This window comes from Nilaparvata lugens, chromosome 5, assembly GCF_014356525.2.
Source record: "Nilaparvata lugens isolate BPH chromosome 5, ASM1435652v1, whole genome shotgun sequence".
In the NCBI taxonomy this organism is placed as follows: Eukaryota; Metazoa; Arthropoda; class Insecta; order Hemiptera; family Delphacidae; genus Nilaparvata; species Nilaparvata lugens.
Genome location: NC_052508.1, coordinates 74,694,855 through 74,720,519, shown reverse-complemented (window position 1 = coordinate 74,720,519; position 25,665 = coordinate 74,694,855). Strand labels below are relative to the sequence as shown.

The window sequence follows — 25,665 nt, the reverse complement described above, 5'->3', positions numbered from 1 at the left end:
TCAAGTCATTCCGTTGATTGGGAGATGAGATATCGTGTACACATACACTCATATACACACCCACACATACAGACCAATACCCAAAACACACTTTTTTGGGCTCAGGGGACCTTGAAATATTTAGAAATTGGGGTACCTTAATTTTTTTCGGAAAGAAATACTTTCCTTACCTATGGTAATAGGGCAAGGAAAGTAAAAATAAGACGTTTTCTTTTAAATAATAAGTTATTTATTATGTGTTTCCAAATGCTTTTTAAGAGCAGGCATATTTGGAGGACAATGAGAGCACTTGTGGCACCTTAGTTTACTCTTTAGATATTCGTTACATTTTTCATCTTCTGGTATTCGTACACAGCTGAACTTTTCCAGGTCGTCGATAATCTCTGTAAACATAATTTACCAAAATTAAAATACATCAAAGAACATAAAACAATTATATTTATACAAATATTTAAATTGAAATTCTTTATTCTCAAAAAACGATTAACAATACAATTATATTTGCATGTAAAATTCCATTGTCACGGTAATTGACCGAGCGAAGTGAGGTCTAAGAGCCTGTTCACATGACAGCGATTTACGTTCGGTTGTCGCGCGGTTGACAAACCGAGCGATTGCCAGGTATAGGGAAACACATGGTGCCGTACACATGCATCGCTCGGTTTTAGTAGTCGCCGGCGAATCGCGGCGGTTGTAGTCTCAGACTACAACCGCTCGGTTGCCGGGCGGCTCGATATACTAGAGCAGGCATGAGAGCGTACACATGTCTTCAGTCAACCAAGCGGTTTCGATCAGAGCAGTAAAGTTTTAAATATATGTTGAAGAGTAATATAGTGATTAAGTACATAGATTAAGATATTTTGTAAATTTCTAGTGAATTGGTAAATAAATAAATGAATTGAATGAATGAATTGTTATCAAGATTGAGTACATAGATGTTGTACCTAGTAATTATTCATCATAACCGAGCGCAAACCGCTCATGAATCGCTGTCATGTGTACGAGGCTGGCAAACCGAGCGATTTGCCAATCGAGCGACAACCGAGCGTAAATCGCTGTCTTGTGAACAAGCTCTTAGATTCAAGTTGACGGTTTAGCATTTCTCTTAATGTTTAAATATTTAAATGTTGCGCATTTACGGCGAAACGCGGTAATAGATTTTCATGAAATTTGACAGGTATGTTCCTTTTTTAATTGTGCGTCGACGTATATACAAGGTTTTTGGAAATTTTGCATTTCAAGGATAATATAGATGGAAAAAGGAGCCTCCTTCATACGCCAATATTACCGTAAAGATCAGACTATAGCATTTTTCATCATAAATCAGCTGTCTAGTGGACTATAATACTACCCCGTTCAAAAACATCAAACATCTTGAAAATGTATCTTTCAATCAACGTTAGTAGACAGTTGACTATAATACTACCCGTTCAAAAACATCGAACGTCTTGAAAATGTATCTTTCCATCTACGTTGTAGACAGTTGTTGTAGCCAGACCTGATAACAGCGCTCACACTCACATTCCGGGACGACACGTCACGGTACGATAGGACAGAAACCTCTATGCTTATTTAGGATTTTTCTAGACATTTTAAATTGATAAATTATTTATTAATTTTTTGAAAAACATAACAACAGGTCAATGTAACTTACTGAGCGCCAGGTCTACTGTTCACAGAAATACTAGTGGATAATTTTGTCATAAAATAGTTCAAGGGTAGATAATTTTAATACATAATAAATTTATTTGACTCGTTTAGCATTTTCGGAAAATAATTTCAGTTGAATCACAATAAAAAATTGAATTATGTTTTTTGACCGAGCAAAGTGAGGTCTAAGATTCAAGTCGACGGTTTTGCATTTCTCTTTATGTTTAGTTGACCGAGCGAAGTGACGTCTGAGATTCAAGTCGACGGTTTTGCTTTTCTCTTTATGTTTGAATGTTTATATGTTGCGCATTTACAGCGGGACGCAGCAATAGATTTTCATTAAATTTGACAGGTTCTCTATTGAATTTCGCGTCGACATATACATAAGATTTTTTAAAATTTTACATTTTAAGGATAATACAAAAGGAAAAGGAGTTTCCTTCGAACACCAATATCACCGTAAAAATCAGACTATAGAATTCATCATAAATCAGCTGTTTAGTGGACTACCCGTTCAAAAAAATCGAACATCTTGAAAATGTATTTTTCCATCAACTTTAGTAGACAGTTGTCTACTAACTTTGTCTTTCCATAAGCTGAGGCCATGATTCTAGTTTGTAGTTTAGAGTTATTGATAGAATTTTTTCACATTTTTCTTTTTTAATCTGATGATTAAAATTGCAATAAATATTATTGAAAAGAAATTGATTTCTAAAATCATGAAAAGTGAGAAATGAAGTTTGTTGGAGATCAGCATTATGGTATTTTATTTTGTTATTTTCAAACACACCGTTTTTTCGCCGACACGACAACACAGAATGTTCTCTGTTGGGTTGATTGGATTGGCGTATCGACGGCAGCCAGACCTGATAACAGCGCTCACACTCACATTCCAACAGGTATGACTGAATGTAAGCATGATGCTAACAATATTTTTCTCAATCTAAAATACCGGGGACTGAGCTTCACTCTGGAGTACAAAAGCATAAAAAATGTATTACGAAAGAAGAAATTTTAATAACATTCATACGAAATGTTCTATCTAATCACAGTAAATTGAGATTGATTCCCAGAAGAATGCAAAAAATTCCCTCACAAAGGCCCAGTTGCACAAAAGCCGGTTAAATTTTAATCCTGATTAACTTCACGTGAATCAAATCAGAGAAGACCATTTCAAATAGATGGAGCTAATGGAATAACTGGATTGAAAATAACCCGGCTTTTTGCAACCGGCACTTAGTACCTGATTGAATGATTACAAAAGTTCAACAGCTAAGTCATAATTTTGACACAGTCCCACACACATGAACTCGCTCACTCACTTCCATCACCAACAGAAGACGAAATAATATTATTATCATCTGTTTTCCCAAGGATGAATAATAATTATCATTTAATGTCCTTCAGCGAGTTTTCTAAGGGATGAGACCTAGTGTAATCGAATCTTTATATTATAAACCTACTATGTTATGAATTTAGTGAGAATCGTTAGAGCCGTTTTCGAGATCCCGTGAAATACAAACATATAAACATCTAAACATATAATCATATAAACAGAAGTTGCTCGTTTAATAGTATAGGATAACATAAAAATACCTCTAGATATTTTCTCACCCAAAAAAGACTCAAAGAATAGTTTTTGTGAAGAAAGAGGCTATACGGTAGTGAGCTTTACTTTAAAGAGTCAGAGTCTGATTAGCATAGTTTGCAATCCTTATGCACTTCTAGGTGAGGGTAAAGCTGCGTTTACACCAAAGTTATCAACAGAATGTTAATAACTTAATCCTTATAGATTCCATTAGATTAAACGGAACTTGACAAACACATATGTTCATCATGTGTATGATAAATTATGTTCAACCAAATAGAATCTATAAGGATTAAGTTATTAACATTTTGTTAATAACTTTGGTGTAAACGCAGCTTAACTCTAATTTATAAAGGGAATAAAGAATCCAAGTACCCTTTATTAAAGCACTTTCATGCACACCATTTTTTTATTTCCTGATTTTCTAGCCGGATGATATAGCCATACTTGGAAGGTCTCTTGCAACCGTGAAAAAAATAGCATTGGAGTTGGAGCAAAGCGCATCGGAAGTTGGTCTGGAGATCAATGTCAACAAAACTAAAGTATTCAACCAATCAAAATAGTGAGTAGGTTTTTGATTTTGTATTCAAATTTTTTAAATACGTGTAATATTTCTTAAGTTTTTAATTTATTGTGATACATTCTGTGATTCATTTAGAGTTTAAAATCAACCTTCAAAATTTTAAATCATCACTCCTGAACCGAAAATCAAGTGACGAAGCACTGTGAGATTACATTACCTTATCTTTTGGACAACATTAACATTTTATCAAAATTTTTGGAGAGAAATAGTACAGGCTCAGCCTAGTTTTTCCTCCAATGTCATAATTGTATTATGATTATAGTATTTTATACAATAAATGGAATGAAAATGGAAAAATCAAGACATAACAGGAATCGGCTTGGGCCATTTCTGGAATGTGGTGGGAAGAATTACCAAGTAGTTGACAATTTCACGTACATGGGAAGTTGTGTGACCAATCGTAACGAGGAGCAAAAAGAAATTTAAAAATTTATCCTTGCCGCCAATCGCACATTTTTCTCATTACTAAACATATTCAAGAATAAAAATGTACACCGGATATGTAAAATAAAGCTCTATAAGAGTATAATAAGAACGGTGGTTTGCTACGGTAGTGAATCTTGGACTATCACAGCCAGAACAACAGGTGTCTTGGATGTGTTTGAGAGAAAAATCCTTAGAAGAATCTATGGACCGGTTTGCGAGGATGGACAATGGCACATACGTACAAATTCTGAATTGAAAGAGCTTTATGCAGAGCCCCAATTATCGGCCCACATAAAATTGATGCGCCTCCGATGGGCAGGGCATGTGCAAAGAATGCCTGAAACACGAGTGCCCAGGAAAGTGTTAGTTGGTCAGCCTGGAGGAAGAAGACCTGTAGGGAGACCAAGGGAGGATAGAGTGCAGAAGGATGCTAATGAAATGTACAATTAAGGGGATGGAAGAGAGCGGCGTTAGATAGAGATGGATGGATGCGTATTTTGGTTGAGGCCAGAGCCCGATTTGGGCTGTAGCGCCATTGGAGTGAGAGATTTTCTAACCTTGTCTGTAATTAGACAAAGCAGATAGCTCTTTCCTTTTCTAACTCCAAATCGTTGTTAAGTGTTTGATTTTGTAAAATGGTATAAGATGTTTGGTTTTAGACTTCAAATACTATCATTTTTCTTAATAATCTGTTGTGTAAACGGTAACAGTAGATAACAGGAGAATGATTTATAGAATTTATGAACTGTAATACTAATACTATGTATTTGTATTAATACTGAACTATTAGTATTAATACAGTATTAGTTTTAATACTGAACTGTAATACTGTAATAACTATGATTGACCAGAGGACATTTTGATACTTACTTGAAGAGGGGAGAAAAAACCGTGTCGTATAACTATTCCAATGTTTAGCGTTTTTCAAACCAGATCCTTGGAAATCGTCACTTATGAGGTGGAGGTGCAGCCGCTGAAGGGAAGGCCGAGCATGGTAACCAAGCCTGCGAAAATATTTTATTCTTTTTAATATTTATTCATAAATAAATCATTATTTAGAGTTGAAATATTCCTAACTACTTGACTAAAAAGTGTAATTATCAATGACCGTGATGCACTATGAAGTTTATCATTCCATGATACACTATGAAGTTTATCATTCCATGATACACTATGAAGTTTATCATTCCATGATACACTATGAAGTTTATCATTCCATGATACACTATGAAGTTTATCATTCCGTGATACACTATGAAGTTTATCATTCCTTGATACACTATGAAGTTTATCAATCCGTGATACACTATGAAGTTTATCATTCCATGATACACTATGAAGTTTATCATTCCGTGATACACTATGAAGTTTATCATTCCTTGATACACTATGAAGTTTATCATTCCATGGTACACTATGAAGTTTATCATTCCATGATACACTATGAAGTTTATCATTCCATGATACACTATGAAGTTTATCATTCCGTGATACACTATGAAGTTTATCAATCCGTGATACACTATGAAGTTTATCATTGTTTCCTTCAATAGCTGCGTCTACAGTGGACACGTTTTGACAGAAATATTATTCGTTATGGCTTTTAAAGGTAGAAGGTAGGTGCACACAGATCGTCATCGGACGGACGGCACGCATCGGACGATTAGATTTGATGCATTGTTTTCAATTGGAGTGCGCATACCTATCCGCATCCGTATAGGTATGCGCATTCCAATTGAAAACAATTCATCAAATCTAATCGTCCGATGCGTGCCGTCCGTCCGATGACGATCTGTGTGCCCCTACCTTGAGGCTGTTCGGTACACTTTTTTTTAATTGGATAATATTTTTCAATATAATTGTTAAGATCATTATAAAAATGAGAAAAAGTGGTAACTGAAATATATATTAAGTGGTCTAATAAGAGAGTTATGGGTCGTTGAAGTGCTAACTCCGTTTTCTTTCCGGATCATAAACGGTTTCGATTTTTTGGAGTTTTTTTAATACATTCAGTATATCATTGGCTTTGTTCTAATATGAGTTTTTTGCGATTTATTCAAAATAAACAAGTTATCGAATTTACAAAAAATGTTAAAAATGGACAGCCTTTAACATATGTTATTCTTCGTTTATAATCAATGTTTTAATTCGTTCCTCTTTCATTTTCGTAATGGCAACATCTAAGGTACACAATACAAAATAAATTTTGAGTTTCGTTTATAAATGAGTAACTGTTTTTTTGAATCATCGATACCTCCCTGCCCAACCCTGTATTTATCGTTTTAGCCACATAATGCAATTCACCATTCAATTATAATACTTCTATATTTTAATGCTTCAATTAGACTTTCAAATTTCATTTTCTTTTTATTTATACTATGATTATTTAGATTTCCATTCATTTGTATATTCATTCTTGATTAATCTATTTATTTCTGTATTGAACTTCGGTTTTGCAGGCAGCGCTTAATTTTTTATTAATTTATTCGTTGATACAATCACAAATCATATGAATATGATTGAGAAGGAACAACAGGCTTGGCCCAAAACTATTCCATTCCCGCATTTTGATAATGTCCAAAAAAGTAAGTTATGTTCCTACTGCAAAAAGTTCCAAGTTCAATTTTTGTTAATATGCTATTTTGATTGACAAAGTTACTTTTCGTGTATACATAAGGATTGATTAAAGCTGTTGGGTACACCTTTTTATTTTTATTTAATTTGGATAATCTTTTCGAATATAACTTATTGTTAAGATCAGTATAAGAGTGAGAAAAAGTGGCAACTGAAATTTCTAAGTGGTCTAATAAGCAAGTTATGGGTTGTTGAAGACCTTAATTCCGTTTTCTTTCCAGACCATAAACGGTTTCGAATTTTCTATTGATATACATTCAGTATATCATAGGCTTTGTTCTAATATGCGTTTTTTCGCGATTTATGCCAAGTAAAAAAGTTATCGAATTTACAAAATATGTTACTTTTTTATTTATGAACGATATGGGGAATAAAATTTTTTAGTTTGGAAAGATAATTTTTTTGAATTTTCAAGAGTTCTAACCGTTTATGATCTGGAAAGAAAACAGAGGTAGCACTTCAACGACTCATAACTCTCTTCATAGACAACTTAAAAGTTTTAGTTACCACTTTTTCTCATTATCTTAACAATTATATTGAAAAAGATTATCCAATTTAAATAAGAAAAAAAGTGTATCGAACAGCCTTAAATACACAATGTGTTCTCAGCTTATCGTTTGAAACAATATAATAGTAGCGTATCACAAATATAAAGTCATCTTACACGAAATCTTTTTTAGAGACATATTTGTTGAAATGGTTTTTAACCTTCCGGTAGTCGCGCCCTTCTCAATCACACGAGCAGTCGCGTGTTGTATTTTGTACAACATCCAATTTTCCAAGTTTTATGTACTCTGTTTACTGTCAAAACATATTAATTAATAATATAATTACTTTTCCCATCTTCTTGGATTATTTTACGCCTATGAACATTTGAATGAATACCATTTCATAGCCGAATAAGGTACATCAAGCAAAGCCATCAATTCTGTGGTTCGTTTACAGTTCCCGTATACAGTCTTTCCCTATCTTATGCACAGTACGACTTATGTACTGTGGTGACTAAATGGCACCTAAAGACTGAACCATTGCTCGGTTGATACTGCAACTCAGTGGAGTTATGGGGGGAAAGATTTGGAATGCATAGGTGACTCATTCACTGACACCACCCTATCCAATAGTTTTGTGCAGCACTGTTGTACTTTTTACAACAGCGCGACTGCCGGAAGGTTGAAATATAGCTTGAATGCTGAAGTGGAAAGTTGTGAATGGATTACCGTACTCACCAAAATACAACATCTTCATAGTGGGTGTGAATGAATTTTCTGGCTTGTTCATCCATGTATTTCACAATAGGCAAATGACTAGAATCCAAGGAAATGGTACTATTTATGTCAGCCTTTGGTAGAACGAGATAGTGGAATTGAGATTTTGGATATTTGTCCTTCATTATAACTATCTCATCATCAGACTTGACGACCAGCTCTGGATCTTTCATAGAATTCAATAAACTGAATTTCCAACCTGCCATTGCTCTTTTGAATTGTGTAGAGAATCTCTCATGTAAAACTGATTGTTTCACTGGAGAGAAGCTGGAAATGAAAATAGATTGGATTAGGATTTAATAAAATTCTAAAAATGTATTGAAATTCACATAACCTATGTATGATACTTGGATAATTTGACACTGAATTAGGATTTTAAAGAAGTTTTTGGCAATAGCCTGTTTTTTTCTTTACCGATCATTGTATTGTTTGTGCTAACCTAATAAATAAATAAAATTACAGTTAGAGCCAAACAAAGTAAATTATTAATATCAAGTAGGTCTATCTAAAGAGCCAAACAAAGTAAATTATTAATATCAAGTAGGTCTATCTAAATGGACCTGAAAAATTACAGTTCACTAAGTATTACAAATTACAGACTACATAGAGATAAAATATTATCCTAATAACGAATGGGTCCAACTCTATGATTCTACCTTAAGATAAATATGCTATTCACATGGCTTACTTTAGATAATATCTATAGTAGGCTATGCTACTCCTTAATAAGTTAAAGGTTACACTGATAGGTAGATAAGCTATTTCTCAAATACAGTACGTTATTACTGTATTATGAAATCGAGAAATGGTATTAAAAACAGTGTTTACATGGGAGTCTATAAAGCAGACTTGTTATTAAAATCCTTAGAGATCACCTATAGATCACCTGACCCAGGTAATATAAAGGAATTCCTCACTAAACTTGGAGGCCTGCTGCAGAATTTCTCAGCAAAGCATCACAAAATAGTGATCCTGGGTAACACAAACATTGACACTCACAAGACATCTGAGCAGAACTTCAAAGACCTAAAAAATATGTTGACTCAAAATGGCTGCCAAATCCATTATATGCCTCCTACCAGAGTGACTCCAAACTCAGCCACAAGCCTTGATGGATGCTATCATAACCTGTCACTTTCAGATATCGAAGCCACAGTCTACCCGAGCTATTTCTCAGATCACCATGCTGTATTGTGCAATATAAAATACAAATACAACCCGGAACTGCCGACATACAGGTATGCAAGAAGCTATTCAAAAGGAAACATTCAAGAGTTAAAATCAAAATAACAGCATTCCAACTGGTTACCAGTGATTGAGACACACGCTGTCGATGAAAAATACAATATTTTTGCCACAAAAATGCGACAGAAAATGGATAAAACAATGCCAAGAGGACCAAGGAAGATCACTACAGAAAAGGGGTTCAAGTTTTGGGACGAAAAAACTATTCTTCTGAAACACAGAATGCAACTAGCTAGAGAGAAATTTATCTCAACTGCATCAGAGGACCATAGGCAGCAATACAAAGAACTAAAAAATCTATATGACCAGGATGTAAAACACAAAAAAAAGATACATGTCAAGAGTAGGATCATGGAATCAGACAACAAAACCAAGACCCTATGGAAAACGATCAATGATGAACGGAACAGAAGTAATCTTAACAGGCAGGAAAACCTCTGTTTGGAAATAGAGGGCCAGAAGATCACTGATCCTTTTCACACTAGCAACATCCTAAATGAAGCCTTTACACAGCCAGTAACAACAACAGGATTTGACCCTCCTCTAAGACGTATGGCCAAGCTGACAGGCATCAAAGCATTGAGTGAATTTCAGATGATAAATACAGCACAACTCCACCATCTCATAGACAAACTAAAATCGAACAACTCTGCTGGGCATGATGACATCACTGGAAAAATATTTAAAAATTGCAAAGAAGAACTAACAAAGCCTCTACTGGAAATAGTAAATTCTTCCCTAAAGCAAGCTGTATTCCCACAGGCTCTCAAGATCTCTAAGATCTTTCCAAAATTCAAAGGAGGAAATAAAATGGATCACAAGAACTATAGGCCCATAGCAAACCTACCTATAACCTCAAAAATTATCGAACGAGCAGTATATGACCAGCTTATCCTGCATCTGGAGAGCAACAAACTTATAACAGCACAACAGCATGGATTTAGAAAACGTCGAGGCACTACAACTGCAATATCTGAATTGTGTGACAACATAAACCAACTTTGGGAGGAGAAAAATACTCACAGTAGTCTCATTGTACCTGCTCGAAACAATAAATCTGGTTAAGAGGAAAGGCCTAACCACAAGACAGGAAAAACACTGCTATGATCTTCGAAACAACAAGAATCTTGACTTGCCACAACATAGACTGAAGAAATACAGCTGCTCACCAACATATGCAGGATCATACTTTTTCAATTTACTGCCGCGTGACCTGAAGGACATGGATGACGAGGCAGCATTTGCCAGAGGCCTAAAGTCATACCTATTGGCCCGACCCTACTATGCAGTATCAGAGTATGTTGAAGAGCATACATTTCAACATATACGACATGCTCATGGAGGAAATCACCTGCCGTGAAAAATAATGACGACTCCCCAGCCTTCAGACTGTCAGGAGGACAAATACAAGTAACAAGTAAGAGGGAAAGAAGTTTACAAAAAAAATTCAGGGCAAAATGGTTGAAAACCGTGTTTAGCTAGCCGTTCTAACAATACATTTTTTGGGGTGATTGACCTATGGGGGGAGGCTAACCCTCAATATTTGAAGGGGTGTTTCAATTTCCTTCAATTTTCCTAGTGCGGGGGGGGCAGTCACCCCTGGAATCATGATAAATATTATTGAAAACATAATAGCCTACATCTATTGTAAGATCATGATTTGTATGTACATGATCTTAAAAATACGGTATCCTACCTGTTTTAGATTAGCCTATTGTTTTAGATTATTTATAACCTATTTTATTTATGTAATAGCCTAGCCTATAGCTTTGTGCTACTCAATAAGAAATAAATTAGATTCAATATGAAAATATACCTTACAGCTGAAATAATTTAATACGTTAAGGTAACTAATGTGAGGTTGTTGTAAATAAATAAAATAAATCGTGAGTGAATCACCTACGGTACATGCAGTAAACCACCCACATGTAGGCCTATAGACTACTATGACCTGACATAAGTATTAGGAACAATAATTCTTTCTTATATAAAAAACATGCAGAACTTACATAGAAATAATACTGATACTAATTATAAGTCAATAATAGCCAATCAATTCGATTTTTGGGAATAAATCAAGCGGTATAAGCTTGTAATAATATTTGTTATAGTTTGAGGTTAGAAAAACAAAAACAAGGATTCGATATATCGATAGTTTAAACAAGATAAGGATTGATAGCTACTCCATCGATAAATCGATATTGAATCGAACGGGTGCTGATTGCAGGGGTCGTGGTATGGCTCCACAACAGGCGTTTTCCCGCGTGTGGGAAGAGTGCATGTACGGAAAATGTTGATAAAGTTCTATTAATCAACCCCACTTTCCATTTTTATAAGTCGGATAGATTTATAACATATCCTCATGAATAATTTTTCAAAAACATGAATTTATTCTGATAGAAATCCTATTTGACATAAAAATCTGATCTCTCGGTAGAGGGGGGCATGGCCTCCATGGAGCCGCCACTGGATGACAAGGAGAAAATTAGTACGGTACCAAAAGTGGACATTTGAATTATATTTCTAAGTAGGTAGGTCTAAAACGCGGGTACCTACCGATTTCAAAAAGAATGACCCAATTTTAAACAGTTATATTTATTTTAAAAAATGATGTACACAAACCAATTTTACATCAAATTACTCACAGAAGTATCAAGTTTATGATGATGTATATTATAAGTGTTCTATTTGCCCTCCTTTTGAGTCTCGGACGACATCTAGACGGTAGCCAAATTCATCCCAGACTGTTCGCAAGATGTCTGTCTTCTCGGACTGTAGCTACTGCATCAGTTATCCTGGTTTTTAGCTCCTCAATATCAAGTGCTGAGGGAGGAACAACGTTAAAGATCGTGTTTATGTTCCTCCCTTAGCACTTGATATTGAGGAGCTAAAAACCAGGATAACTGATGCAGTAGCTGTCAATATCTGTTGGTAATGAAACATGCAGCTTTTCTTGGTTACCTATGTCTCAGGGAGTACCGCAGGGTTCAATATTGGGTCCCTCTTATACTTGGTCTATGTTAATGACATCGAGAGTCACGTCAATTTCAAACTCTCTCTTTTTGCGGACGACACTACAGCTTTAATCACCAGTAGGAACAGTGAATGTTTGATAAGAGAGGCTGAGAGGTGTCTTGCTGAATTAGATTCGTGGTTTGTTCAGAATAGTCTTAGTTTGAACTGCAAAAAAACTAAAGTAATTCCCTTCAGTAGAGACTATAAAAGTTTTGGAATAAACTTGAATACTCAAAGTAGAGTTGAAACTTCTGATTCCACGACATTCTTGGGTCTGATGGTGGAGAGTGATTCGAAGTGGAAGCTACATATTTCTCATGTCACTGGTAAATTGAATAGAGCCTTGTTTGCATTAAGAGTAATGGCTAGAGTAGGGAGTGAAAAAACTGTTCTTTTTGTATATCATGCTTATTTTCTGTCAGTTATGAGATATGGAGTTATTTTTTGGGGAAAAAGTATAGAGAATAATGGAATATTCATACTGCAGAAGAAAGCCATTAGGATAATTTATAAGATTAATACAATGCGCTCTTGCAGACTTTATTTTAAAGAAAAGAGATTGCTGACGGCTCCTGCTATTTATATATTTGATTTAGCAATCTTCGTTTTTAAAAATAGACGAATGTATGAGGAGAACCAGGTGAGTTATCCCCATAATACACGATTTAGAGGTTTTGTTTACCCACATCACAGACTAAGCCAGCTAGAGAGTGGCCCGTTTTATATGGGAATGAAAAATATTTAATTCAATCCCATCTCACATAAGAGAAATTGATGGCTTGAAGGAGTTCAAAAAACACTCAGGGATTTCCTTATTGTATTGTGTCCGTACAGGTTAGCAGACTTCATTGTTGAATAATGTTTGATTGATGTATGTTATGTGGGATCTGTTATGTTGAAATATGAGGGATGGTAGATATTAGATTAAACTTTGACGTGTCATATACTGCGGGATCGTTGCTCCCTTAATGCAGTTTAATAATTGTGACGAACAAGAAAAGTAAAGTAAAGTAAAGCTACAGTCCGAGAAGACAGACATCTTGCGAACAGTCTGGGATGAATTTGGCTACCGTCTAGATGTCGTCCGAGTCTCAAAAGGAGGGCACATTAGAACACTTATAAAGATGCGTACAGATATAAGCGCCGCGAACATGAGCAATTCACTTTTAATCAGCTGATTATATCTGTATTTTTACAAAAACGGTAAGATACAGATATAAAAAGCTTGGCATCAGCTGATTAAAAGTGAAAATTGCTCATGTTCGCGGCGCGTAAATCTGTACGCACCTTAATACATCATCATAAACGGGATACTTCTGTGAGTAATGTCATGTAAGATTGGTTTGTGTACACCATTTTTTAAAATAAATATAACTGTTTAAAATTGGGCCATTATTTTTGAAACAACCGGTATTATTTCATACTTTTAAACTCCAACTAACACTTAATATTTTACAACTCTACGAGTAGGCCTATCCGTCTGCAATAATAATAAATAGTTCCATGTCAAAGTAGGAAAGTTAAGCTGCGTTTACACCAAAGTAATTAACAAAATTTTCATTTTTCAATCCTTAATAGATTCTATTAGACTGATCGGAACTTGACAAACACATATGTTCATCATGTGTATGTTCAGTTATGTTCAATCTAATAGAATCTATAACGACGGAGAAATAAACATTTTACTAATAGGTTTGGTATAAACGCAGCTTAACGGTATAAAGTACCTAAAGTGTGAGATAAATTACTTTTAACACGGCTCTTTCTCGAAGACGGAGAGGTCCGATGCTCTATCCTCCACTAATCACTCCCACTACCTAGCATCATCCTTCTTTTATGTCTGTGTGAGAGAGCTTTGCAACACGACGCACCAACACACCCCTCCAGCTAATGCTGGCAATGTTCCAAGTAGTGTACTGGTCAGCAGGTATATTGGTTTGAGTATGTTACGGTGATGTGTTCATCACAAGAACATGAAGCAAAATGACACGGCGCATCCAATTGTGCGCAGGATGTCCGTCTGTGTCTACGCTACAAACTGTGGAGGGAGAAATGGGTTTTCCTCTTCATGTTAAAAGTAATTTATCTCGCACTTTAGTAAAGCAGGCACCGTAGTAAAGCTTTACATACTATGGTAAGGTCCACGTTATAATGGCTGTGTTTGATTTGCAATGGTATTATTGTATCCTTGTTTATCATTCAACAAAGTGGATAGCGCTATCTCTTTCACGCTTTGCTCTGTTGCCAGATTGTATTCCAACAAGGTAGAATTAATAATTTATTAACAAAGTATTTCATCCCAATTATGAAAATTCATTATGAAATTATTGAAAAATATAATTTCTTGCTTATTAGAATATAATTTTTTATTTTGAACGAGAATGAACAGTTAGACTAATATATTACATCAATAAACCTATGTCAGCTACAGTCTATAAAAGGCATTGACAAGAGTGAGGATATCGGCAACGTTGTTCTCCTATCTTTCTCCACTGCCATTATAACGTGGACATCACTATGGTAACAGTAAGATAAGCAATACTTTAGCTTGTATATATTTTTGGACGAAAATTGAACTTGAACGTTTTACAGTAGAAACATGACCTATTTTTTGGACATTTTATTAATTTATCAAAATTTGGGAATGGAATAGATTTGGGCCAAGCCTGTTGTTCCTTCCTAATCATATTTATATGATTTGTGATTCTGTCCACAAATAAATAAATAAATAGATAAAGATAGAAGAAAAGCGATGCCGATTCTCATTTCACGCTATCAAAAACATAATTGGTATCGTTGTGGACCTAGAAAAGGATAGTAGCCCTACCACCGGCTTTGTCGAATGATAGACAAGGATAGAAAAACCAAAGTTGATTAAATACTGTCATTATAATGTGGACCTCACTATAGTACCTAACAGTAGGATACCTACCTCGATATTTTTACTGATTTATGTGCAAGGTCACAACCTTAGCAGTTTGAATCAATTGACAAGGACTCAGGTCAGAGCAGCTATGAGACCTGAGGTCTAAAGGGCCATCGCCATATATGCATCATCTACAATGTTTAACGCTAATCTACATAATATATGGCATTATATCATATGTCATTATCGCATTATCATATATAATTTTATTTTATTTATTTGTTCATTCAGAATTACACAACTTACAGAAAAGTATCACAGGCTAAATCGCCCAAAACGGTTCCAATTCTAATTTATACAACAGTCTAATTTTACGCATTTTTATTATTTTCCATATTATGTCACATATTATTTTATCGTGTTTCATTCTGGTTTTAAACCACAACTGATCTATCTCAGCTTAAACAAAGACGGTTCATAAGGGCCAAAGTCTGGTGGTATTAATAACATGGAAAATTCAGTATTTATTCAATGGATTCGGGCAAAGTCACTTTAAATTTACAAAAAATCTGGTGTGGCGCACTCACACAACTTTCCTTGCCGTTATGAAAATTGATCACCTGACGCTAGTGTTCCCGCGCATCTCAAAGCTACTATTCAAAATTTGAGTCAGCTGATGGTGACAGGGCAATAACGCTGGAGACACACATGAGGTCTGCTATCTCTTCATAGTGAATGATTTAATAGAATCAACAATGATTTGCAATTGAATAATCACATTTTCTCGAATTTAAAGCTTATTTTCAATTTTAGGTGAAAATGTTACTGAACATTAATTGTAGAGATTTTCATGCTCAATTTATTCCACTTGATTTTTTTTCGTTTCAATTGTATCTGAAGCCTGATAATTGGGAATCTATCTGCATTGATGGGGCGAAGCTCCTGAAATTTTTACAGATATGGGACTTGTGGCAGTTGATAGAGCTTATCGATGACTATTTTAGGTATAACTTTAATCAAAATCGTTGGAGCCGTTTTTGAGAAAATTGCGAAAAACCCTGTTTTTGACAACATTTTCGCCATTTTAGCCGCCATCTTGAATCGCATTTGATCGAAATTGTTCATGTCTTATCCTCATATTGTAAGGACCTTACGTTCCAAATTTCAAGTCATTCCGTTAATTGGGAGATGAGATATCGTGTACACAGACGCACATACACTCATACACGCACACATACAGACCAATACCCAAAAACCAGTTTTTTGGACTCAGGGGACCTTGAAACGTATAGAAATTTGGAATTTGGGGTACCTTAATTTTTTTTGGGAAAGCAATACTTTCCTTACCTATGGTAATAGGGCAAGGAAAGTAAAAATGGGCTGTTTTTATTTATTGAGTCTGTAAATCATTCAATGATTAATTTAGCATTAACTAGTGGATTGTATTTGATTTGCTTTAATCTTGCAATAAGCTAATGTAATGTATAATTAAAGGCATGAAAGTCAATTGAAATTGAAGGCGTTTGATGCTATAGTGAGGTCCACGTTATAATGGCAGTGGAGAAAGATAGGAAAACAACGTTGCCGATCCTCAGTCTTGTCAATGCCTTCTTTGGACGGTAGATGATACAGGTTTATTAATGTAGCCTAATATTAACTGTTCATTCTTGTTTAAAATTATCAATTAGATTATTCTTCAATAATTTAATAATGAATTTTCATAATTAAGATCAAATATTTAGTTAATATATTATTAATTCTGAATTGTTAAAAGACGATCTGGCAACAGAGCAAAACGAGAAAGAGATAGCGCTATCCGCTTTGTTGAATGATAGACAAGGGTAGCAATACCATTGCTAATCAAACACTGCCATTATAACGTGGACCTCACCATATGATTCTCCAAGGAATATTATGGAGGTTTCAATTCTTATCATGATGGAAATGTGTTGGAAAAATATTATTATCTGATGACCTTCCAATATCAACTGATGATTTGTTGTAGATCATTTTACAATATAATGAAATTAATCTATAATGATTATCTTAGGATAGAAAACAATCTACAATAACATGTTAAAAACATATTTTTTAGTTTAATCTATCATAAAAAAAGCAAATAAAATAGAATTATGGAAAATCTTCAGGGTCTTGAATAATATTTTCCATTAAAAATCTAATTCTCCTCATCAACTGAAAATTTCAATGAAATGTATAGGTTTAAATGGTCTGTTTCAAGGTCATTTTCTGAATATTTGTTTAAGTTAATGGTTTATTTCAATGTCATTTCCTGCAAATATGTTATCAAAATGAAAGGACTGAAACCATAAAAATGTGGATTTTTAGAAAAATTTCGATTGGAAGAGAGAAATAGATTTGCAGATGATAGGTTAAGGCTACTAGATGTTATAGGTACTTTTGAAAATATTGAGTTTATCTATATTATTAGTTCCTGTATTGTTGGGGAAGAACTAATAAATTCCTGTAACCTTCTAGAGCATCAATCATGTTTCCTGAAAATGATCCAATCTTTATGGGACCCGGAAACTATTAAAGTAAAATTCAATATCATCATCAAACTATTTATACAGCGATTAATTCGTGTTGAAAAAGAGTGACAGATTTCGAGCGTACAGTGTATGTACAAATCATTCATCAAACCTGTCATAATGGTCAATTTAATTCTGAATATTCTTATTTTACTTACAACATCTTATCTGGCCGTGGACTGTGTGGAAATCATTTCTACGGTGAGTTATCACGCATTTAGCGCAATTTTTTATCATCCAAAAAATGTTCTTCAATTTCTCTAGGCAGATTTCTCCTCAGCTTCTCATTCGACGTGAATGGCAGACCTTAAAAATATTTCAAATAAATAAATAAACATGGAAATGTGAAAAGATGTATCATGAGTCTGAAATCTAAATTCACAATTCATTTTGATAATCATTATCATTTACAAATTTCAAACGAAAAAATAAACATAAAGATGTATCATGGTCTGAAATCTAAATTCAAAGTTCATTTTGAGAATCATTATCATTTACAAATTTCAAATGAAGAAATAAACATAAAGATGTATCATGGTCTGAAATCGAAATGCAAAGTTCATTTTGAGAATCATTATCATTTACAAATTTCAAATGAAGGAATAAACATAAAGATGTATCATGGTCTGTAATCGGAATTCACAATTCATTGAGAATCATTTACAAATTGTTTTTCAGGAGGAATTGGGAGCCGACAAATGGTTTTAATTTGGAAAATAATAGTTGTCCCACTAATCGGTCGGCTAGTTGTCCCACTAATCGGTCGACTAGTTGTCCCACTAATCGGTCAACTAGTCATCCCACTAATTGGTCGACTAGTTGTCCCACTAATCGGTCGACTAGTCATCCCACTAATTGGTCGACTAGTTGTCCCACTAATCGGTCGACTAGTCATCCCACTAATCGGTCGACTAGTTGTCCTCCCACTAATCGGTCTAGTTGTGCTGTGTCGAGTGGGAAAAAATTAGGAAGTGATTTGAGAGGATTTCAACGAAGAGTTAATGGTGACGATTTAGCAGAAAAAATTATGAGATTCAAAAAGATAGACCTTGAAACTCTACAAACAAAACTGAATCTAAGTGCCGGTTGCACAAAAGCCGGTTAAACTTTAACCGTGATTAATTTCACGAGAAACAATCGGAGAAGGTATTTTTTATAAGACGGCTTCTCTGATTGGTTCTTGTGGAATTAATCTCGATTAAAATTAAACCGGCTTTTGTGCAACCGGTACTAAATCGGATAGAGCTGATATGTACTTCATTGAGGGAGGATTAAAAAAAGAGAAAAATTAAGATGTGAAATAAGAGGAGTTTAACAGTTAACGGAGTATGAAAGAGAGTACGGTACGGTACCTAATTGAGAGAAATTTAAAAAATTAAAAAAGTCAAGAAGTAATGAAGAGAAGTTACTGATGAGAAAACGAAGTTGAAGTGAAGAGTACCTAGTAGAATAAGGATAAGAATAAGAATCTTTATTATCATAGACATTGTTAACAATGTGTTCTTTGTAAATGTTTCAGCCAAGTCTGGTGTTGCATGAATGCATTCAATGCCCAGGAAAAGACGATTTGCCGGTTGTTTTGAAAGACACAGTCCTCAACCAGGTCTCTCCCTTCCATATCGACTTTTCCGGAAAGATTTTGGTCCGAGAAGAGCTGGATGATCCTATGAGTGTAAGTTGAACTGTTCAAACAATTATTATTTTCAACTTTTCACTACTTTCCTTTTTACATTAGTTTTGAAAATATTTTTTGGATCATTTTTTAACTTTTCACTACTTTCTACACTAGTTTTGAAAATATTTTCTGGAATTATTTTAAAACTTTTCACTACTTTTTACATTAGTTTTGAAAATATTTTCTGGGATTATTTTTTAACTTTTCACTACATTTTACATTAGTATTGGAAATATTTTTCAACTCTTCACTCCTTTTTACACTGGCTTTAGAAATATTTTCCATAGGATAGAAGAATATAGGACCTTAACTATGCGAACGTCATAGACGCGCTGAATTTTTTCAGCTCCTTTACAGGATGCATTGTCTCTTATTAGGAAAATGTTAATCCAGTCAATATAGACATAAAAAAGGGGGTGTGCTTGCAATTTATATTTATAGAGAAGTCCAGAACCAAATTCTTCATGCAAAATTTCCTTGCGCCATATACAGAGTGGCCCAAAAACCTCGTATTTTCGGTTCATTTTCCAGTTTTCAGCTATTTCCACCAAATCTAGTGGAGTCAACTTTTCTCTTTTCAAATATTCTGATATTTCAATTATTAATTCTACATTCTAAAAAACGATCTGGCAATAAATCGAGGCGAGACAGAGATAGCGCTATCCGCATTCTTGAATGATAGACAATGATAGCAATACCATTGCTAATCAATCACTGCCATTATAACGTGGACCTCACTATAGGTATTTTGGCAGAGCTTCAGTGATACTTGACACTTCAGTGAAAAGTTTAAAATCAATGTTACTTCTGAAAATATTTTCAGACCTTACATTATTTTGATAGAGCTATGCATACTAAAAATGAAAAGTGTTTCTTCTCAAGACATTCTCTCAATGACTTATTAAAATCTGAAAAAAAAACTTCCACCTTTGCAGAACACATTATCTCCACTGACCACACACACCCTGACATAGACAACAACCTCGAAATACTCCACTATTCCCACAAAAACAAAAAATAAAATGTACTAGAACAGTTTGAAATATACAAACACACCAAACAACAGCCAAACAATATTCTAAATGACCAAATCAACTTTTCCTCCCACACCCTGTTTGACAAACTCATTTAAATACTCCTCCATTAACCACCAAAGATCCCCTCCACCCCCACCATACGCCCCTCCACCCCCACCAAATTTCACCCTCACAACCTTAAACACTTCAGTTCCTGTTTGGCTTGAAAATGTGCGATACCAGCACGAAACGGACGTCGCCACATCAAAGAATGTGAGTGCTTTTTCACTTTAAAGTTTTATAAAATTTAATAGTAATAATAAATAACTTATCTTAAAAACTATCACAGTCTTCTGTCATGGGGGATTTTGGTTATGTCAGTGAAGTGGAACTATATCGTCTTTTTCATTTAGGGCTACTTTTAATATAAATAAAAATATAAATCTCAGTATCCTTTCAAATTATTTTGTCACAACATGTTTTGGACATCAATGCCATTTTCAAGTGGAACTATATCCTACAGGACTCCCCAAAATCCAAGCCATACCCTACACTTTTAATAATAATAATAAAACTCGAAATTCAATCATAGAATTTTTTTCATCAGATGAAAATGATACTGAGCAAGTGCAAGTCAAAAGCGGATTCAACATGCGAACACTACACGACTCTCAAATTTGAAGGAGTTTGCGGTTTCGTGTCTAAATGGAAGTCATTCTTTGGAAACAACACACTACCTTCCAGCTGCCCTTACCCAGCGGTAAGCATCTATCACTCATTTTCTGTCAGCACAAAAAATAAGTTTCGTTTTGAAAAAGCTTGTTATATTTCAACCGTGATTAAATTCACAAGAGCCAATCAGAGAATCCTTCTTAAAAAACCTCAGATTGGTTCTGACAAATTCCCGTTTTGTCTCCATTGAATCCTGATTCCTGAAGATTGGGTGCGTTTTAGCAGGAAAAATATTTAGAATTTCTTCTTCAGATTTAACCTTCCGGCAGTCTCGCTGTTGTAAAAAGTACAACAGTGTCAGTTTTTTGCTGCACAAAACTATTGGATGGGGTGGTGTCAGTGAATGAGTCACCTATGCATTCCAAAACTTTCCCCCCATCACTCCAATGAGTTGCAGTATCAACCGAGCAATGGTTCAGTCTTTAAGTGCCATTTAGTCGCGACAGTCCATAAGTTGCACTGTGCATAAGATAGGGAAAAACTGTATACGGGGACTGTAAACGAACGTATCACAGAATTGATGGCTTTGCTTGGTGTACTTTATTGGGCTATGAAATGGTAATCATCCAAATGTTCATATGTGTAAAATAATCCAAAAATATGGAAAAGTTTTTACTACAATTAATTGACAGTAAAACAGAGTACATAATACTTGGAAAATTGGATGTTGTAAAAAGTACATGCGACTGCTCGTGTGATTAAATAGGGCGCGACTACCGGAAGGTTGAATAATTTAATGCTAAAAACTGAATTATTCAACTTGAATGGGATAGAATACCTTATTGTTAACCGGCCTTTTGAAATATGTAATATTTTAGAGAATAATAGTTATTAACAATAAGGTATCCTATCCCATTCAAGCTATTTTTTAATTACTGTTTAATATTTAAGAGAATAATTATTATTCTCTAAAATATTACATAATACAAAATGCCTGTCAACAAAGGTATCCTATCCCATTCAAGTTGAAAAATTCAGTTTTTCAGCATAACCCATTATCTCAATAATCATTGAAGTTACAAACTTCTATCTGATTTCAATGACTTTATCATCTGATTTGACATAATAAGTAATCACTCATGTGCCCTCATTAGGCCGCCAAAAAATTACAAAATTGAAAATTTGAAGAAAAATGTAAAATCTTTCGCCATTACTAACTCGGTAACAGAGCATTTTAGGTTCCATTCTGGAACTTTTTTCATCATTTTGATATAAGACAACACCTCACAAAGTTTGTCGGTCCCTCACAAAGTTTGTTGGCCCCTCACAAAGTTTGTCGGTCCCTCACAAAGTTTGTCGGGCCATCACAAAGTTTGTCGGTCTATTTCAAAAAAATACTCTGTATACACAGAATGTTCCACGAAAGTTGTAACGGCCGAAGACCGTAAATTCTACATGGAAACTGCAACAAATAATGTAAAGCGAAATTTTCATATATCGACCTTAGTTTTTGAGATCCATCGATTTTTCGATATTTTAAAAAAATGTCAATAACTAGAACACCATTAGTCAAATTCCAATTCTAAGGATATGGTTTGAAAGAGGAAGAAATTTTCAATAAGATTCACATAATTTGTTCATTTGTTTGCCTTTTCAGAACTTTGCCTTTTATGAGCGTTCAAAACTGTTTTAAATTTGGCTATGAACTTGACAAATTCACTTTTTCCAACTTTGAACTCCCATAAAAACTTCAAAAGCGTCTAACAAAGGAACAATTAATTGTAAAAATTGTATTGGAAATTTCTTCCCTTTTCCAAATATATTATTCAAATTAGATTTTAACTGATAGTTTTCTATTTATTGACGTTTTCAAAAAATATAGAAAAGTCCATATATCTAGAAAACTATGATATATGAGAAAATTTCACAAGAAATGTGTGTTGCAAATTTCAGGTAGATAGAATCTATTGTCTTAAGTCGTTACACCTTTCGTGGGACCTCTTTTTTGACAGACAAAAGATATTTATTAAAAAAAAATGCAATTTACAAAGTACTAATCTAATGTACTCATTTTCAATATAAAACACAACAAACAATAGAAACAACCTTATGAATACACTAAGTCAAATAAATCTTGAGAAAATGGTCTGCATTGGCAAAAAATGCCTGTGCGCAAACCCTCTGTATACAGAGTGTTCCTGAAATAGACCGACAAACTTCGTGAGGTGTTTCCTTGCATCAAAATGAAGAAAAAGTTCCATTAAACATGAGTTAATGTTTAGCATTGTTGAGTAAACATAGGTTAATTGTCACATCTTTCGTGGGACATGCTGTATATTATGATTTTTGATGAATTCACACAACTATCATGATTGTGACATGTTGGGTAAACATCGGTTGTTACATCTTCCGTGGGACACCCCAGTATATTATGATTAATTGATATTCTTCACACAACTACAGAGTGTTTCAGAGAAACGGAAAATTTTGAAAGTTGAATAATTTCAAGTAAAACAAATCTATAAATAACGTTTTCGCCACACTTGGATTTAATGAGCTGGTTTACGTGCGTCATATGGAGGCCAAAATTGATTGTTTTCCGACCAGGCCGGTAAAACTTTACGGCCCTAGGGCTGTAAAATAACCTTGAAGTCAGCTAATTCTGATTTGATGTGAACTTGTTTACAAAATAGTTCATGAAACGGAATCAGTTTATGCTTCTAGAATTGAATAAAGTATTTTGCAATAAAATACTATCATTTTATTTGGATATGAATGAAATACAAATAATATATTATAAACTATTCAAATTCAATTTATAATAGAGTCTAACCTCAAACCTCATAGTAATGCGTTTATCACAAAACCTGGTGGATAATTTTGAAACTACTTGAGCAATATCAATGGTGCTGAACGTTTTCACAAATAATAGTTAATGAAAAAACGGAATCAGTTTATGCTTTTAGAATTGAATCATTTCAATTATTTTAAGTATTCTGCAATAATATACTATCATTTTATTTGGATGAATGAAATACAGATAAAATATATATTATAAACTATTCAAATTCGATTTTCAGAGTAGGATAGAACTTCTAACCTAAACTTCCGAAGTCGACAACAAGCATTGTTGACGTTGACATTCAGGTCATTCAGATTGGCCAAATTTCAAGTGTGCTAAAACAGCTGATCAAAAAACTTTTCATTATCTGTGTTTATTATTCAATAATAATTAAAACATTTATAATAATATAATCTTAAACTCAACTTCCCACATAATTGAAAATAATCTTTTAGGTTATTTAGACAAATCAGAATAAAAAATAAAAATACTTGGACAATTTCCTGATATTCAGATTACCTCAGATTTGCTAGAGCTATGGCCTTCCACTTTTGCTTTTGAAAGTGCTTAATAAACAATTATTCCCATATATAATATATATTGTTTATTTTTCTGTGTGGCGAAAAATAGTGTTCACACCACGGGCAAAAATGTTTCTCTGGCTGTCAATCTTTTCTAGTCCTTGGCCTACGGCCTCAGACTTGAAAACCGATTTCGAGCCGGAAAAGTCTCATTTTCGGCCCTAGGTGCGAAATATACTATTTTAATATTCAATAGTAAAAATAATGCCATTTTAGAATAAATGATTCCGTAACATTTAATTTTTGTAGATGACATCTTGCAGGTATGTTCCTTTTCTACGCAAACATTCCTGTTGTCTCTTCATCACATTGTCCATGCATGGTTTGATGTAACATTACAACTGGAATTTCTGGAATCGTCTCTCGAATCTTGGCTTCCAATTCTGCAACAACGGAAGAATTGAAACCCAAGATTCGAGAATTGATCTCAAATTCCAGTTGTAATGTTACGTCAAACCATGAACAATATGATGAAGAGACTACAGGATTATTTGCGTAGAAAAGGAATACACCTGCAAGATGTCATCCTCAAAGAATAAATGTTACGGTATTATTTATTTTAACATGGCATTATTTTTATTATTGAATGATGAGAAAAACTTTATTTAAAGATTTGCTTTTCTTGAAATTATTCAACTTTCAAAATTTCCCGTTTCTCTGAAACACACTGTATTATGATTGTGACGTAAATCAGTTGATTGAGAATGATAGATTTGATCAGTTGAATGAATTAATGGAGAATAATATTAATGAATGAGTGTTTTTATAATCTGTTTTCAGGGAGAGTATGAAATGAGACACGGAAAAATCACAAAAGATATGATGCAGATGATGCCGCTTTCTGATTCGACCTGGAAGGTGGTCTCCAAAGGCTTCAAGGATGACAGAATGATAGCTTGTTCTGTGATGAGATTTTCAATCAAGAGAGAAGCAAGAAAGAAGAAGGACTAAGCATTCAATTTTATCTTTGAATATGCAAGCTAAGGTGGAGGAAGAGAATCCAGAACTTTGTAAATGTAAAGTTGATAACTTGACAAATAAAATAATCTGCAACTGAA

At 34.2% G+C, this 25,665-nt stretch overlaps 2 protein-coding genes across 6 annotated transcripts; one reads left to right on the top strand and one right to left on the bottom strand.

Moving 5' to 3' along the window:
- Nucleotides 1-205: 205 nt before the first annotated feature.
- Nucleotides 206-18,138, bottom strand: LOC120348853 (aprataxin-like). Of its 5 annotated transcripts, none has more exons than XM_039429279.1 (4): nucleotides 11,401-11,553; nucleotides 8,108-8,413; nucleotides 5,118-5,251; nucleotides 206-383 (listed from the first exon to the last, which is right to left on the bottom strand). In XM_039429279.1, exons 2-4 carry the CDS (start codon nucleotides 8,350-8,352, stop codon nucleotides 226-228), a joined length of 537 nt encoding a protein of 178 aa, XP_039285213.1. In that variant the 5' UTR covers nucleotides 8,353-8,413; nucleotides 11,401-11,553; the 3' UTR covers nucleotides 206-225. The 5 variants fall into 5 exon arrangements, with proteins under 5 accessions (XP_039285213.1, XP_039285211.1, XP_039285210.1 ...); XM_039429277.1 differs by lacking the exon at nucleotides 11,401-11,553 and adding an exon at nucleotides 17,980-18,138 and having other exon boundaries at nucleotides 208-383; XM_039429276.1 differs by lacking the exon at nucleotides 11,401-11,553 and adding an exon at nucleotides 11,291-11,347 and having other exon boundaries at nucleotides 221-383.
- On the top strand, nucleotides 17,517-25,665 carry LOC111049853. Its single transcript, XM_039429282.1, has 4 exons — nucleotides 17,517-18,022; nucleotides 19,341-19,493; nucleotides 21,120-21,272; nucleotides 25,388-25,665. The coding sequence occupies exons 1-4, from the start codon at nucleotides 17,912-17,914 to the stop codon at nucleotides 25,556-25,558; spliced, it is 588 nt and encodes a 195-aa protein (XP_039285216.1). The 5' UTR covers nucleotides 17,517-17,911; the 3' UTR covers nucleotides 25,559-25,665.